The sequence below is a fragment of the Hyperolius riggenbachi genome, chromosome 10 (genome assembly GCF_040937935.1).
Source record: "Hyperolius riggenbachi isolate aHypRig1 chromosome 10, aHypRig1.pri, whole genome shotgun sequence".
Lineage (NCBI taxonomy): Eukaryota > Metazoa > Chordata > Amphibia > Anura > Hyperoliidae > Hyperolius > Hyperolius riggenbachi.
Window position 1 is genome coordinate 99,607,408 of NC_090655.1, and position 18,242 is coordinate 99,625,649.

The 18,242-nt window shown below is 44.6% G+C and overlaps 2 protein-coding genes across 7 annotated transcripts in view; both read right to left on the reverse strand.

The window, feature by feature from the left end:
* PRKG1 (protein kinase cGMP-dependent 1) overlaps nucleotides 1-18,242 on the reverse strand; it is a 1,426,855-nt gene that overhangs the window by 1,117,130 nt on the left and 291,483 nt on the right. The window lies entirely within an intron of this gene.
* Nucleotides 12,988-18,124, reverse strand: LOC137535783 (uncharacterized). Its single transcript, XM_068257687.1, has 4 exons — nucleotides 18,035-18,124; nucleotides 16,383-17,850; nucleotides 13,388-16,250; nucleotides 12,988-13,053 (listed from the first exon to the last, which is right to left on the reverse strand). The coding sequence occupies exons 1-3, from the start codon at nucleotides 18,122-18,124 to the stop codon at nucleotides 13,390-13,392; spliced, it is 4,419 nt and encodes a 1,472-aa protein (XP_068113788.1). The 3' UTR covers nucleotides 12,988-13,053; nucleotides 13,388-13,389.

An 18,242-nucleotide genomic window follows, 5' to 3' on the forward strand; every position in this document is an offset into this window, starting at 1 on the left:
CTTGGGTGCTGGAGGACCTTGTCCGGGCTCTGTCAGGAGCACTATACTAACCCTGGGTATGGCTTCTTATGGTGCTTTCACACTATTCAAGTTAGATTGCGCATCATGAAAAAAAAAATATAAATATGGGATGGCAATGCAATGGTGCTGAAAAGTCGAAATGGAAGTGTGATAGGTTGGTAACTGGACAGTGTTAAAAAAGTCGTATTGCAAGTGCGATGCGACAGATACCGTGAAGCATACAAATACTCTTTAGTGCAACTATAATTGCACACATCCAGTAAACGCATGGTACCCTGCACGCAATTTAGACAGAATTTGCTGCAACGTACCACTAACTAGCAGATGGGAGTGTGCCTTTGCAAGATTATATGCTGTCTGTTGAACTTTACTGGGCAGAACTCATTGTGAACGTACCCCTATTCTCAAAGCCCCAGTTGTTTGAGCCATGGATTCCATAAGATGTTGTAAACATTATTTGGCAATCCTGGCCCATGTGGCTGCAGCATACAGCATACAGTTCTGCCGAGTTCTTAGCTGCACATGCATAATTACCGAATTACAGGTACCATTAAATGCTAACATAAGTTGAGTCTGTATGTTTGCTGGGGATATGGCCCATACAATTGTTCTGTATGGCACATTACTGTAATATTTATATTTAGCCTCGTCATGGATGTCTTTTTTTTATTTTATTTTTTTGTTATTTCTCAGTCAAATGTGCAATAGCTTATTTAGCACATTAACCTTCCTGACGGTAACCCCAAACTTAGTTCAGGGTAAGCCGCGCAGGAGGTTTTCTCAGGCCCTGTTGGGCCAATTTGCGTAATTGTTTTGTGCTAGCACTTTGCTAGCTGTGTGAGCACACCGATCGCCGCCGCCCCGCGCCGATTCGCCGCTATCCGCCACGCTGCAGAGCCCCCCCCCCCTAGACCCCATGCGCTGCCTGGCCTATCAGCGCCAGGCAGCGCTGAGGGGTGGATCGGGACTTCCTTGGACGTCACAACGTCCATGACGTCATCCTCCAGGAAATCCCGTTCTTTGAACGGGATTTCCTGATCACCGATCGCGATCGAAAAGGGTAGGGGGATGCCGCTGAGTAGCGGCTATCATGTAGCGAGCACTAGGCTCGCTACATGATTTAGAAAAAATAAAATTAAAAAAAAAAAAATTAAAAAAAAACGGCTGCGCTGCCCCCCTGGCGGTTTTTTGCTTTTGATTCCGATTTGCAATTCAGATTTTCCCTGAATGCTATCAACAGAAAAATGCAGCACGCAGTAACGATTAAAAATCGGAATCACATGCAGTGTGCAGGGAGCCTAATAGCAACTGCAATGTTAGCATTAGTTTTTTTTAAGCCTATTTTTAATGCCAATAAGAAGTGCACAAGTAGGTGTTAAAAGTCACCATCCTTTCCTTCCTTAATGAAATTAGCAGTTGCGTAGAAGATATCCATAAAGCAATAGCTGTGCGGATCACCTTCCAGCAGATCATACCCTAAGCATTTGTTTGGTTTGGCTATGCCTTTAGGCTATACTTCCACTGTGCTCGGCATGCGTCTTGGGAGATGCGATGCCAGCACAGCTGTCCAGCGTCTTGCAGCCGAATCCCTCTAGCCGGGGCGACGCGAGAATATGCTGCAGGACATCAGATTTTTCCCCGCCCACAAATTCAGATGCATCCCATCCAAATTCGTAGGCGGGAAATCGGACCGGATTCGCAGCAGTGGAAACCTGGCCTTAAGTTGCCCTGGCTTCTTGAATAGTGCATGTCCAGATAAATCCTGTCTTCTGTTGGCTAAGTCAGTTCACCTGAAGTGAAGAAAAACAGAAGAGGGAAGAGGGAGAAATCCTTTAGAGCTTTCTCAGTCCTGTCACCGTAGCCATTTTTCCAGCACCAGGCCCTGGTGAAGTTCTTCAAGCAGCTTGATGGAATAAATCATCATCCCTCCTTGGGCAATCTTTGGAAGTACTTGCACACAACTCCCCCCCCCCACCCCCCAGTTCTTCGAAAGATATGCGGGTCTAGGCTTGCACATACGCAGCACGGACTTGCTAGTCTTTTGAAATACTTGAGGGCACGAGTACGTCTGAACACGTCTGTCAAGGAGTGCTGAATGCGCACAACTTCAACAGGGGACGGTGGTGGAAGAGCAAGGACTGGGAAGTCCCTATGGGATCCAGAGTCTTCCCTCTACATTGATAATCATCTATCCTGAAGCAGTGACAGCCCCATGTTACATAGATGCTAACAGTTTACAGAGAAAAAAAATATGTACAGTATATCGTTTTGGGCACTGAGTAACAATATTTTTAATTTAGAGGTTGTTTTTTTTAAACACACGTTTGCCCTTCAAAAATTATCACCTGCACACTTTACTATTATTCCCTAAACTGTTTCTATTCAGCTCGCCACCTAGGTCTCCAGTAAATAGACTGATGTAATCAAGTGTTTGATTAATAGCTCCAGATATAACAAAATGGGTACATTATGACAGGAAGAAATAGCTCATTAACACAGCTGGGGTAGCCATAATTAACCCACTTAAACTCATGAAACAACAAAGAGCCATTACAGGAGCCGAAAGGTTGTTCTAGCCATCTTTCAAAGCAGATTACAAGCAAAAAAAAAAAAAGAGAGGTTAATGCTAAAATAAGTTTAACATTGTATATGAATAAGTCATACAGCTCTGATATACAGAGGCGTGCGTGTGTCACACACACACACACACACACACACACACACACACACACACACACACACACACACTTCTGCCAGGAGGGTTTTGGATAATGGAACTATAAAATCCACAATCATGACCTAATGTCAAAACAAATCTCACACAAGCCTCCTTTTTAAGCAGTTGCCAAAGCACCAACAATGCAAGTAAAATTCCTCATGTGTTACATAGTAAGAGACGCTAAGCACAAAAATGGAAGAAAAAAAAAAAATATTCAACTAATGAACAAAAAATAAAATCTTATTCTCCTATACCCGAGGATAAAAAATAAATAAATAAATAAATAAAATCTTCTATGAACTCACCATACTCCTAACAGAATACCTTGGGGTGTCTTCCTAAAATGGGGTCATTTGTGGGGTTCCTATACTGCCCTGGCATTTTAGGGGCCCTAAACCATGAGGAGTAGTCTTGAAACCAAATGTCTCAAAATGACCTGTGAGATCCTAAAGGTACCCATTGGACGTTGGGCCCCTTAGCGCACCTAGGCTGCAAAAAAAAGTGTCACACGTGGTATTGCCGTACTCATGAGAAGTAGAATAATGTGTTTTGGGGTGTATTTTTACACATACCCATGCTGGGTGGGAGAAATATCTCTGTAAATGGACAATTGTGTGTAAAACAAACAAAAAAAAATTCATTTAGAGATATTTCTCCTAGAGATGTCGCGAACCTCCGATTTTCGGTTCGCAAACCTTCGTGGAAGGTTCGGTTCGCGGAAAAGTTCGCAAACCGCAATAGACTTCAATGGGGATGCGAACTTTGAAAAATAGAAAAAAAATTATGCTGGCCACAAAAGTGATGGAAAAGATGTTTCAAGGGGTCTAACACCTGGAAGGGGGCATGGCAGAGTAGGATAGATGCCAAAAGTCCCGGGGAAAAATCTGAATGTGACGCAAAGCAGCGTTTTAAGGGCAGAAATCACATTGAATGCTAAATTGCAGGCCTAAAGTGCTTTAAAACATCTTGCATGTGTATACATCAATCAGGTAGTGTAATTAAAGTACTGCTTCACACTGACACACAAAACTCACTGTGTAACGCACCACAAACAGCTGTTTGCATAGTGACGGCCGTGCTGGACTGGTGCGCAACATGGCCAGAGTGTAGGCCGTGGCGGTTTTCAAGCCCATATGGTCGCCGGGCTGTGGTAGCTCAATGATAGAACAACAGTGACTGTCCAGCTGATCAAATTTGGTCTGTCCACAATGAAGCAACGACCTTATTTTCTTCTTGTATGTAGGTAGGCATAAGTAGGCGTCCCAGTAATTAGCTAGGCATAGGTAGGAGACCCAGTATAGGTAGGTAGGCATAGGTAGGTGCCTCAGTAGTTAGCTAGACATAGGTAGAAGACCCAGTATAGGTAGGTAGGCATAGGTAGGTCCCCTAGTATAGGTAGGTGGGTAGGTAGGTGTCCCAGTATAGGTAAGTAGGTGCCCCAGTAGTTAGGTAGGCATAGGTAGGTGTCCCAGTATAAATAGTTAGGCAGGGCCTGGCTGGCACAGTAATAACAATTACCAAGGTCCAGCTGCAACAGATAGGGCTGTATAATGTCAGTGAGCAACACACCAAAAAAAAGATTAAAAAAAACACATATGGAAAACATTATCTCTCAGAGCTATTGAGGGGTGCTATTTTAGCAATAACAATCAGCCAAGAGCAAGCCAAGACCAAGAGCCTAACTAATCTTTCCCTAGGAGAACAAGTCTGCAGCAGCTGTCCCTAGTCTGTCTCTAGCAGGCACACGAGTGAGTGTAATGGCTGGCAAACCTGCCTTATATAAAGGGGGGGGTGGGGCTCCAGGGCTTAGTGTAGCCTGAATGGCTACAATGTGCCTGCTGACTGTGATGCAGAGGGTCAAAGTTGACCCTCATAGTGCATTATGGGGCAAATCGAACTTCCGCAAAAGTTCGCTTGGTCCAGGCGAACGCGAACCCCCAAAGTTCGCCTGGAACCGTTCGCCGGCAAACCGTTCGCTACATCTCTAATTTCTCCCACCCAACATGGGTATGTGTAAAAATAGACCCCAAAACACATTATACTACTTCTCACGAGTACGGCAATACCACGTGTGACACTTTTTTTGCAGCCTAGGTGCGCTAAGGGGCCCAACGTCCTATTCACAGGTCATTTTCAGGCATTTGGTTTCTAGACTACTCCTCGCGGTTTAGGGCCCCTAAAATGCCAGGGCAGTATAGGAACCCCACAAGTGACCCCATTTTAGAAAGAAGACACCCCGAGGTATTCCGTTAGGTGTATGGTGAGTTCATAGAAGATTTTATTTTGTCACAAGTTAGTGGAAAATGACACTGTGAAAGAAAAAAAAAATCAATTTCTGCTAACTTGACAAAAAAATAAAATCTTCTATGAACTCACCATACACCTAACGGAATACCTTGGGGAGTCTTCTTTCTAAAATGGGGTTACTTGTGGGGTTCCTATATGGCCCTGGCATTTTAGGGGCCCAAAACCGTGAGGAGTAGTCTAGAAACTAAATGCCTCAAAATGACTGTTCAGGGGTATAAGCATCTGCAAATTTTTGGGCCTGATCTGATTGATAGGAGTGCTAGGGGGTGACAGGAGGTGATTGATGGGCGTGTCAGTGGGTGATTAGAGGGGAGAATAGATGCAATCAATGCACTGAGGAGGTGATCGGAAGGGTATCTGAGGGTTTGGCTGAGTGATCAGGAGCCCACACAGGGCAAATTAGGGCCTGATTTGATGGGTAGGTGTGCTAGGGGGTGAAAGGAGGCGATTGATGGGTGTCTCAGGGTGTGAATAGAGGAGGGGGGGGGGAATAGATGCAAGCAATGCACTGGGGATTTGATCGGGGGTATCTGAGGACGATCTGAGGGTGTGGGCTGGTCATTGGGTGCCCGCAAGGGGCAGATGAGGGCTGATCTGATGGGTATGATGGGTAGCAGTGACAGGTGGTGACAGGGGGTGATTGATGGGTGATTAGAGGGGAGAACCGATGTAAATAATGCACTGGGGAGGTGATCAGAGGGGTCTGGGGGGCTATCTCAGGGTGTGGGCGGGTGATTGGGTGCCCGCAAGGGACAGATTAGGGTCTGATCTGATGGGTAGCAGTGACAGGTGGTGACGGGGTGATTGATAGGTGATCAGTAGGTGATTACAGAGGAGAATATATGCAAGCAATGTACTGGCGAGTTGATCAGAGCGTGTCTGGGGGGCTGAGGGTGTGGGCGGGTGATTGGTTGCTCGCAAGGGGCAGATTAGGGTCTGATCTGATGAGTAGCAGTGACAGGTGGTGACAGGGGGCGACGGGGTGATTGATAGGTGATCGGTAGGTGATTACAAGGGAGAATATATGCAAGCAATGCACTGGCGAGTTGATTAGAGCGGGTCTGGGGGGCTATTTGAGGGTGTGGGCGGGTGATTTGGTGCCCGCAAGGGGCAGATTAGGGTCTAATCTGATGGGTAGCAGTGACAGGGGGTGATTGATGGGTAATTAGTGGGTGTTTAGAGAAGAGAACAGATGTAAACAATGCACTTGGGAGGTGATCTGACGGCGGGTCTGCGGGCGATCTGAGGGTGTGGGTGGGTGATCAGACACCCGCAAGGGGCAGGTTAGAGTCTGATCTGATGGGTAGCAGTGACATGTGGTGACAGGGGGTGATTGACAGGTGATTATAGGGGAGGATAGATGTATACAGTACACGGGGGGGGGGGGGGGGTGGGGGGGTTGATCAGGAGCCCCCAGGCGGCAGTTAAGGGATTAATCTAAAAAATAGCATTGACAGATACTGACAGGGAGTGATTGATGGGTGATTAGGGGGGTGATTGAGTGCAAACAGGGGTCTGAGGGGGTGGGCGATCAGAGGGCAGTGGAGGGCAGATCAGCGTGTTTGGGTGCAGACTAGGGTGGCTGCAGCCTGCCCTGGTGGTCCCTCGATCACTGGGACCACCAGGGCAGGAGGCAGCCTGTATAATATGCTTTGTATACATTACAAAGCGTATTATATGCTTTAGATGCGGCGATCCAGGGGTTAACAACCCACCGGCGCTTCCGATCGGCCGGCGGGTTGACGTCGCGGGTGGGTGGAGCCTATTGCAGATAAGTTAGTTGGTTTCCCCCAAATTGCCCATAGACTATAGCCTATGGGGGGGGGGGAGAGGCAGTTAGTAGTGAGCGAGGGTGCAGGCGGACGGAAGGTATTTATAGGTGATGGTTGAGCTGGTAAAAATGGTTGCGTGTTGAAGCTATTACGTATTGCATCAATCTTGCTTGTAAAGTATGATGTCAAGTATGATGCAAAGTCATCGGCTGACAGATATGTGGTAGGGGGAGGAGGTGGGGACGAAGTAGGGAGTTAAAGGTGTTGAACAATTGTTTTGAGTTATGGGACTGTGAGGAAATGAGTGAGGAGAAATAAGACTGCTTAGCAGAGGTGAGGGTATCCCTGAGCTCCTACATAGTTTGTTTATAGTGATTGAAGTCCTCTACAGCAGTGCTCTTTCTCCAGCACCTTTCTGCCACCCTGGAGCACCTTTTGAGCTGTTTGATTTGTTCAGTGAGACAGGGCTGCCGGTTAGTTTGGCGGGGGCAGGTGGTGGTGAGTGGAGCAGCTGAATTCATGGCAGAGAAGACTACACTAAATAAGTAACTGGATGCTGCCTCAGGGTCAGTCTAGGAAGACAGAGTACAGAGTGGAGGTTGCAAGGCCTCAGTCAGGGAATTCAGATCCAGGTTGCGGTAATTCCTGCGCGTGACTGTATGGTGTAGTGTTGGAGGAGTTGACGGTAGAGAAGAATTGATTGAGTAGGTAAGAAGGTTGTGGTCTGAGGGGAAGCAGAGTGTTATGGAAGCTTGAAATAGAACAGAGGCGGGAAAAGACAAGGTCAAGAGTGTGGCCGTCTTTGTGGGTGGAAGTGGAGGACCATTGAGCGAGGTCAAACGAGGAGGTGAGAGAGCAGTTTGGTGGCAGTAGGGCAATTAGTATCTATGGGTATATTAAAATCTCGAATGATGATAGAGGGTATATCAGTGGAGAGGTGGAGAGGCTGGACCGGGCGGGCGGTAGATAACAGCAATCTGGATGTGGTATGGAGAATAGAGACGGACAGCATGAACTTCAAAGGATGAGAGTGAGAGTGCGGGCAGTGGTGTGAGTGGTTTAAAGGAACAGTGTTCAGAGAGGAGGATCCCCACCCCGCCTCCATGTTTGTGGCCAAGTCTAGGGGCACGACTAAATTTTAGACCACCATATGATAGAGCAGCTGGAGACACCATGTCTGATGGAGTTAGCCATGTCTCAGTGAGCCCCAGGAAGGTGAAAGTGTTGGAGATAAACATGTCATGAATAAAGGCCAGTTTATTACAAACGGAGCGGGAGTTCCATAGAGCCCCAGATATGGGGAGGGGAGAGCTGGGAAGAAGGGGGATGTCAATAAGGTTGTAGGTGTTCTGGGAGGGGATGTGGTGAGGTTTGTTATTAATGGTACGCAATTCAAGTTACCTGCCAACAAATGAACTTTAACAGAAAGGGATATGCTGTATGTATTGAATATTCCTCTCCAGCACTGCTTAACACCTCAGACCAGATTCCCCACTATTTACCTTGTTCAAGCGAACAGCTTTAAACGGTTCTCCTACTTGTTCAAATATTATGTGTTCTGATTTATATTGCTTGAAGAAGTCTATTTTTTTTCACACCAGGGTTTGCTCATTGATACCCTTCTCTTTTGAGATCTAAAAAACATCATAACACTTTAAACAGAACTGTTAATTGTGTTCAGGGAAAAAGAAAACCCTGCGCCTCAACCAAGAAAGTCTTTACCACCAGCAAAGTGTGAGTAATTCATGTTACATTCTTCACTGATAATTGCAAAGGGGAGAAACAGAGACAATGGTCTACCTCTGCAGAAGAAAAGCTTATTTCCCGACATATATACACAGCAAGCAGACAGTGCTTCATGTGCCACATATCACGTAGTTAATGAGCAATGCATTCAGACTAATAGTAAATATAAGGATTACGGTATGTATCCTTCACTTTTGTGGAAGTGGCATGCTTACTTTACATGCCAGGGGCTCGATTCACAAAGCGATGCTAACCCAGTTAGAGACTTTAGGCGTGATAACCATTGCACCACGCTGGTGAAAAGCCAGTTTAGGCGTGATAAGTTTAGGCGTGATAAGTTTAGATCGCGCGCAAAGTCCCGCACGCAAAGCAGCGCCATTAAACTCTATGCGAAGTGCACCAGACTTTGCTAGCGCAAAACTTTTGATCAGCTGTGCACTGCGGTGCTAACCCAGTTGGTGCTTAAACTTATCACTCCTAAACTTATCACACCTAAACTTATCATGCCTAAACTGAGTTTAGGCATGATAAAGGGCTTTTCACCAGTGTGCTAACTGTTGGGGCCTGATTCACAAAGCGGTGCTTAGTGTGTGAAGTAGAACATGTCTGGGAGTCTGTAGATGTAAATCAGACTTCCACTGTTTTCCTTTATTTTTAACAACATGACTGATATGCTTCCCATGCTAGGTGGCCATTGCCGATCTAATACTTTGGACAATCAATTCAAATGTAATATCAATCATTCAGGTCCATCAACAGAAATAAAGCTGCCATCCAATTTGATCAGATTGATCCGGGAAAAAAAACAAACCAACACATTGATTTGATCGAATCGAAGAATCAATCATCTGAAAAACTGAATCGTTAATGGCCCCATTAAGATATCTTTGTCACATACAAGGGCTAAATAGCCCCCTCAGTTTTCAGACCTGCATTTCCTTCAACAATAGTGTTTGGGGCTGTTTTCCACCCTCCGCCCCAACAAGAACTACATGAAAATCCCAGGGCTCACAACTATCTCTCTTTGGGAAGCACATCCCCCATCCCGCCTTCCTCTTCTGATGTCCCTCTTCTGGAACCAAGACAACAGCCAGGGTAGAAAAGCTGCATCCATTTAAACCAAAAATATAACTTTGGAAAGGACTTCCTATTAAGGCTGGTTTCACACCAGGACGTTGCGTTTTAGGGGACGTTATGGTCGCATAACGTGCCCCTAACAACGCCTGGTGCTCCCTGCTTTGGACATCAGAGTGAGCTGCGTTGTGCAGCTCACTCTGGTGTCCGTGATGCCGTAATGCGCACTCTTGGACGCATGCGGCATCACGTGGTCCAGCCGGCCAATCGCCGCACAGAGCGGCCGCTCCAAGAAGTAAACACTGCACGTCACTGAGTGCAGTGAATATTAATTAGCCATGTGCCTGGCCGCTCTCCGCTCCTCCCCAACGTTACTGAGCATGTGCAAACAGTCTAACGCGGCTCTGCCGCTTACAAAGTACTGCATGCAGTACATTGTCTAATGGCGCAGCGTTACTGTGTAACGCAACTTGGGCACTGTGAACAGTCCATTGATTTTTCATTGCTGTGCGGTGGGGTGCGTTACAGGCTGCTCTAACGTGCGCCTGTAACGTCCCACTGTGAAACCAGCCTTAAAGTCCAATTCCATTCACTGTTAAAGGCCACAGTTCATACAAGGGTCAGGACCTCTATATATTGACTTCTACTGTTCCTTGCCATTTTCTTTCTACTTTCTAGGAAGGTGTCATTTTACCACACATTTTGCCTTGTGGGATTGTGGTTTGGGTTCCCGATTTCGTTCTTATCCTTGGATACAGATCAGTAAGCATTTCAAGCAGTATAAAGGTAAATTGATGTCTGCAAGAAGCCTGATTCGTATAGTATTTGTAATCATTGAAAGAAAAGATCTTGATAAAGCCTGTTGCATTGATTTGGTCTTTGAGTAAACTCTATTATAAAGTACAATCTTCAGAGAGAACAAAAAAAATGACTGGAGAGGTTTTCCAGATATAAAAAGGTTTTAAAAGAGTGGTAACCTTTATTTTATGAAAGCACAATAAGTGTTTAACAAAATAACAGATTGCTGCCAGCGCCATTTCTGGCAATGACTGAGAATCTGAATGATTTACAAATGAACTTCTCACAATCCAACTGCATCTGGCTGAATGCAGCGACAGGCAACGAGCTGCGGCTTACATCAATATTAGATGGAGGGTTTGGGCTGTATGCCTGACAAAGCAAGGAAGAGAAAAAAATAGCTCATGCTCTGCGATGCTACTGTGTACAGATGTGCATGCATGTAAATACACAGATAATATGTTGGCAATCTCAAGATGGTTCCAGTTGTCCTAGGGTGCATACACATCCAATTTTGATTGGCCAATTTTACGTGTACATGGCAGCTGGCAACAGAGGGCTTTTTGGCCACAGGATGAGCCGAATGATGCCTCACCCCGCTGCCGCACAAATTTGGGGTAGCGTTAAATACCATTTCCTCGCCAAGACTTAGCAACCCAGAGGGAGAAGTAATTTGGGGTCCAGCAATCAGTCACAGAACATTTAGATTGCGCTTTTCTCCTGGCGGACTCAAAGCGCCAGAGCTGCAGCCACTAGGGGAGCTCTATAGGCAGTAGCAGTGTTAGGGAGTCTTGCCCGAGCTACTTACTGAATAGGTTCTGGCTTACTGAACAGGTAGAGCTGAGATTTGAACCCTGGTCTCCTGTGTTAGAGGCAGAGCCCTAAACCAGTACACTATCCATCCACAATCGCCGGATCCCTGAATTACCCATGCGTGGTGTGTGGACTGTAGCATTACTAATATAGCCGCTCCAAACTTCAGTGGGCACCGAAAAGCCCTGCTTCAAATTTTACCACTTCTTTGGAGTAGTAGGTTGTGAAGGATTAACCAAACAGCTCGGGGGTAGGTGGGACTTGACCCAAACTACTAGGAAAGTATAGGGGACTTAGGGCTCCTTCACACCTAGGGCATTTTTGCCCTTTTTTAAATTGTATGTGATTTTGAAAAGCGCCCTAAAAAGCTTTTACAATGATACCCGATGAGAGGGTTCTCATCTGAGCGGTTGGTTTCCGATCCGCTCAGCAAAGCGCTGCCTGTACTATTTTCTGAGCATTTTTGCTCAATAGAAGGTATAGTGAAATCACCATGCACTTGAAAAAGCGCTTTGTATAGTGATTCCCAACGCTTTGATGAATAATTGCGTAAGAAAGTGAAAAAAGCCAAATCGCTCTGCAAAAGCGCCTGGAAAAGCACTTTAAAAAAAAAAAAATAAGCGCCCAAAGAAAAACGCACACTAAATCGCTGGTGTCAGTGATTGCCATTTTAGATGTGAACAAAGCCTAAAAGAGACCGACCAGCCCTCCTACTAAAAAGCAATGCTTGGTGTGATTTGCCTTCTGTATACAGGAGGTACTTTCTGTTTTTAATTTCTGGCAACTGTACTGAATCATTTCTGAATCTCGTGTTTAGTAATGCATCAAAATGTTATCCCATTTAAGAGAGATTTCAGCTTTTTGATAAATGAAGGAACCAACTTTCACCATTTATAATTTTATTGGAGTAGAACACTTTAAATTACTCCTAAATTGAGAAGCATATGGAGGCTGTCATATGTATTTCCATTTAACTTCTGTGGCGGTATCCCCAAAACAGGTTTGGGGTGGAAAAAAGCAGCAAGGAGCAGTAATCCCGAGCCTGACTTGGGGTAGCCACCGGGAGGCTTGTGCAGAGCCTCTCCCAGGATCCAGATGCTGGCAGCCATTCTCCTTCCTGTCTTCAGAGGCACTTCATCAGTCTAATGAGATTGGCGTCTGTCAGCCAGTCAGTTAATTTCCTGGCAGACCTGATCTCTTTGGCTGCAGTAGTGTCTGAATCACCCACCTAAAACAAGCATGTGGCTAATCTAGTCAGACTTCAGTAAGATACTTCTGATCTGCATTCTTGGTTGGGTCTATAGATAAGGCTTTGCTCACATCTAAAAATCACAATCGGTGACGCTAGCGATTTGCGATTTTATGGGCAATTTTTCCCCCTCCCGGCGCTCGGGTGGACGCTGCTCTTTTTTAAAGAGACACTGAAGCGAAAAAAAAAATTATGATATTATGATTTGTATGTGTAGTACAGCTAAGAAATTAAACATTAAGATCATATACATCAGTCTAATTGTTTCCAGTACAGGAAGAGTTAAGACACTCCAGTTGTTATCTCTATGCAATAAAGCCATTAAGCTCTACGACTTTCAAAGTCGTGGAGAGGGCTGTTTTCTGACTTTTATTACCTCAACTGTTAGTGAACAAATTTATTTTTCTCTGCCAGAGGAGAGGTCATTAGTTCACAGACTGCTCTGAAAACTAAACATTAGCTTACCTGGTAATTTTATTTTAGGTAACCCTCCAGGACAGGTATACATCGAGATCTGGCCCCTCCCAGGAAACAGGAAACATCCACAAGCCTCTCTATAAGTAAAAAGATTTGTCAGGTATCCGGCAGTATATAACCAAGAAACAACTACCAACAGGTCTCAACTCCTGACACCTAACCAATAGCGTATTACAAATACACATTATTATTATAACTATTAACACTTGCCTCTTTCATAGTGCACAAAATTAACATATCTTCATATATACATAACAATATATACATAGCTTATGAACAATACGGGTGGGTTACCCCACCTGTCCTGGAGGGTTACCTAAAATAAAATTACCAGGTAAGCTAATGTTTAGTTTTTTCCATTAACCCTCCAGGACAGGTATACATCGAGATGATACTCAAGAAAACACTAACCTTTAGGGTGGGCTGACCGCATGTAAGACTTTCCTTCCAAAGTCTTGGTCTGATGAAGATATCCGATCTAGTCTGTAGTGCCGCATAAACGTTCCCAAATTCTTCCACGTTGCTGCCTTACAGATTTCCAGAGGAGAAGCACCAGCTCTGAAGGCCCAAGTTGTTGCTGTCCCTCTCGTAGAGTGAGCTTTAAGATTCTTTGGGGGTACAACCTCCATAATTTTATATGCTTCCAAAATGCATAACTTAATCCAGTTAGCTATCGTTCTTTTTGAAGCTTTCTGCCCTACTAATTTACCTGTGAAATTTACAAATAATGCTTCAGTCTTTCTTAAATTTTCCACTCTTTCCAAATAATCTTTAAGTATTTGTCTCACATCTAATAAATGTCGTTCCTTTTCCTTGTCATTTGTCGGAATCGGATAGAAAGTTGGCAGTATAATTTCCTGAGATCTGTAAAAAATATCTCCAACCTTTGGAATAAACTCTGAACTTGTTCTAAGGACTACTCTGTCCTTATAAAAAATACAATAGGGTTTCCTACAGGATAATGCCTCTAATTCACTAACTCTTCTTGCAGAGGTAATTGCTATCAAAAAAATAGTTTTAAATGTTAACAAACGCAAGTCCATTTCTTTGTGGGAATCAAAAGGAGGCCTAGTTAATGCCTTCAGTACTAAGGATAAATCCCACTTCGGAAATGGTTTGACCGCAATAGGTCTATTCCTTTCTATTGATCTCACAAAACGAGCAATCAAAGGATGGGTGGCCAATTGTCTGTCCAAAAAAACAGAAAGTGCTGAAATTTGTACTCTAATCGTGCTTAGAGCCAATTTCTTCTCTACTCCACTCTGGAGAAACTCTAATACTGTAGCAATCTCATTCGACTTAAATCCTGATTGTTCCTTCCATAAATTATATGTCTTCCAATACTTCAGATATATAGCCCTCGTATTCCTCTTCCGACTCTTAATGAGTGTGTCTATCACTTTGTCTGATAGGCCATAGCTTTTTAGAATCCGCTCCTCAGTAACCAAGCTGTTAACTTCCATTTGTTGATGTCTGGGACCAGCTGCCTCTGAATTAACACTAAATTGTCCTGAACAGGCAGAGGTAATGGATCTGCTACTTTTAACTTCAGCAGCAGAGGATACCATGATCTTCGCGGCCAATTCGGGGCGACCAGAATTACTTTCGCTTTGGATGCTGCAATCTTTCTCAAAACCAGAGGTAGAAGGTTCAATGGTGGGAATGCAAATGCCAGACTGAAGTCCCATGTTTGAGAAAGAGCATCTACTGCCGTCGGATTGTCTTTGGCGTTCAGGGAGAAAAACTGACGACATTTGGTATTCTCTTGATTGGCGAACAGATCTATGACTGGAGTTCCCCAAACGGATGTTATCCATTGGTATACATCGTTGTTCAATTGCCACTCCATATTCGATAGCTGTTTGCGACTGAGTAGATCTGCTAGTAAATTCATAGAACCCTTTAGATGAATTGCTGTAAGCGACAACAGAGTCTGTTCTGCTATGTTCAAGATTTCCAAAGCTAGTGTCAACAGTTTGTGTGATCTCGTTCCTCCTTGGCGATTTATGTAGGCTACGACTGTGGAGTTGTCTGTCCTTAGCTGCACATGCTTTGCCGTTATCAAATGCTGAGTTGCTATAAGGGCTAACTTGACCGCCATTAATTCCCTGTAATTTGAGGACTGACTCCTCATATGCTGCTGCCAAAGACCCTGTACTTTGAAACCCTGCACATGGGCCCCCCATCCTGACAGACTTGCATCCGTAGTCAGAATTACTTGTGTAGGGAACTGCCAAGCTCTGCCCTGAGATAACGAGTGGGGGACTGTCCACCATTCTAAGCTCTCTTTCACTGTCTCCGGAATTTCTATCAATCGGTCCAGAGACTGGATTGTCTTGTCCCAATTTCTCAACACCCAGGACTGCAGTATACGTGCATGTTTCATGGCCCACTGCACTGCTGGAGCCACTGAGTTTAACAGCCCCAACAGTCTCATTGCATTTCGGATCGAAATTACATTGCTTTTCCTGAAATCTTCCGTCTGTTGCACGAGTTTCGCAACTTTTTGTTCTGGTAGGAACATTTTCTGTTCTATTGAATCTATCATAAATCCTAGAAAGAGAATCTTCTGAGTGGGTTCTAATTGTGATTTCTCCAGACTTATAATCCATCCCGCTTGCTGAAGCTCTTTCACAACTATCTCCCTGTGTAGTAATAATGTTTGTCTCGAATCTGACATTATCAATAGGTCGTCCAAGTAAGGAACAATCATTATTCCCTTCTTGTGTAAGTGGGACACTAGCTCGGCAATCACCTTGGTGAAAATTCTTGGAGCGGACTTTATGCCAAAGGGGAGGCAGCGGAACTGATAATGGGTTATCATTGGACCCTCTTTTACCGCAAACCGGAGAAATCTTTGAGATTTCGCTTCTATTGGGACATGCCAATAGGCGTCCTTCAAGTCGATGCTGAGCATGAAACAATTGGCTGTTAGCAACGTTCTGAGAGAATAAATCGATTCCATTCTGAACTTCTGATGTTTTATAAAGGGGTTCAGAGGTTTGAGATTTAAAATTAGTCGATACTTTCCCGACGGTTTTTTTACCAGGAATATCTTTGAATAAAATCCTCTCTTTTGCTCCAGGATTGGCACCAAAGTGACTACCTTCCTTGTTAACATGTCTTGCAGAATGCAGGACATGGCTGCCTGTTCCTCGACTGACCTTAAATTTTTGGTCACACTGAATTTCACTGGGGGTTTTTGCTGAAATACTATGTGGTACCCCAGTTTGACCAGATTGAGGATAAATGGGCTGGTTGCGAATTTCTGCCACTGTGGGAAAAAAGCGCCCAACCTTCCCCCCACAGCCTGTTCGCTGTCACTGCTGTCTCTTAGCAGCGGGGTCTGAACTGCCAAACAATGCGTTTGGTCTGTTCTGCTCACGTGAAAAAGACCAGGGCTTACGTCTATTTTGGGGTTTGACTTTATTTTCTTGACGGTTCTTACGAAAAAACTTCTTCCCCTGTCTAAATGGTCTCTTTCTGGGGAACCCTTTCTTTCTGTCTGATGTTCGTTCCAATATTTCATCCAACTGTGGACCAAACAACAGATCACCAGAAAAAGGAATAGTACATAACTTGTTTTTAGATATATTACTACCCTCCCAGGTCTTGATCCAGATATTTCTCCTGGCTACATTAGACAAAGCTGCAGCCCTTGCTGTAAGGCGAATGGACTCTGTTGCAGCGTCAATAATAAAATTTATGGCTTTGAACATCACGGTAAAGGAATTTAAGATTATTTCTTTACTGGATCCCATCTTAATGTGACGCATTACCTGATGCATCCACAGATCTAAGGTGCGGCCCACACACGTAGTTGCAGCCGCTGGGCGGAAATTTGCACATATAGCAGACCAAGTCTTTTTTAGAGCAAACTCTGCCTTTTTATCTGATTGGTCTTTAAGGAAACCTAAATCCTCAAACGATAACTCATTTTCCTTTTGTACCTGTGAAAAGGCCGCATCCAGCTTAGGACATTTGTCCCACAGCTTACAGTCTTCCTCTGCAAAAGGGAATCTCCTTTTAAACCCCCTAGATAAAAACACTTTCCTATCCGGGTTTCTCCACTGGCTATCAATCAATTGCTTCGTTGATGAATGTACAGGGAAAACCATTGGTTTCTCCCCCTCCATTCCTGCGTACAATGCATCATGTGTAGATACTGATGAAGGCGTTTCATCTTTTAACCCTAATGAATCATAGATTGCCTTTAATAACTCATCTGTCTCGCTGGCAGAGAACCTAAATCTAGACGGTTTATCCTGATCTTTCTCTGATAATTCTTCCTCAGAATCACACTCAGAAATCTCATCTGAGTATTCTTCTGGTTCAGAATCTGATAAAACAGGACGATCCGTTTTTGCAGTTGCTTTCTTATGTGTCTCAGAAGGTAATGTCTCTCCTATAGAGACATCAGTAGATTTCCCAGTAGGTATAGCCGTTTGATCTATAGGATAAGCAGTCGGAAATTGTTGCGGGCTTGTGTCTATAACAATAGGAGACTGAGCAATAACCACAGGCTGCTGTATAACCGGCTGCGCAGCAGGAGCAGCAGAAGGTACAGTTCCAGAACCAGTCGGTATTTGTACAGGTGGTTGATTAATAACAGCTTGAGCAGACATGGATTCTCTAAAGACCTTCATAGATTCTGACATTTCTTTGCGGACCATTCTCAAAAAATCTTTATAAGCCACAGCAGATTCTTCATTCAAAACTCTAGTAGAACATTGCTGACATAATAGCTTATTCCAATGCACTGGCAGCTTCACATTACAAGAAGGACAGCGTTTTTTAGGCCTAACAGCTTCTGATGCTTCAGTAGCAGTGGTAACAGTTGTAGCAGTTGAAGCTGAAGATGAAGCTGCAGCGCTCTGAAAAACAGATAAAGTACCACTATTGAAAACAGCCTTAGCCTATTTTCAAAACACACAACCATGTGAGCAACTTCCCACCGAAAGCTATGTCACCAGCCAAATCCCCAACAACACAGTACTAGCAAAGAGCCACCACAGAAGCCTTCACATAAACAACTGTTTGTATGTGTATAAATGATACCTTAGTATCCGGCTTTGGCTCTTGCGTCTTGGATTCCTCCTGAGCAGCCTGCTGGCCCACGCTCAGAGCAGACGCCGACTGTGTCTCCATTTTGCGTCCTGCACGAGTGCAGAGACGCTGGGGACGCTGCCCACTCTTCTATCCGGCGGGCGGAAGTGACGACACCGGAACCGGAAGTACTCCGGACGCCATCTTGGATTATGGCACG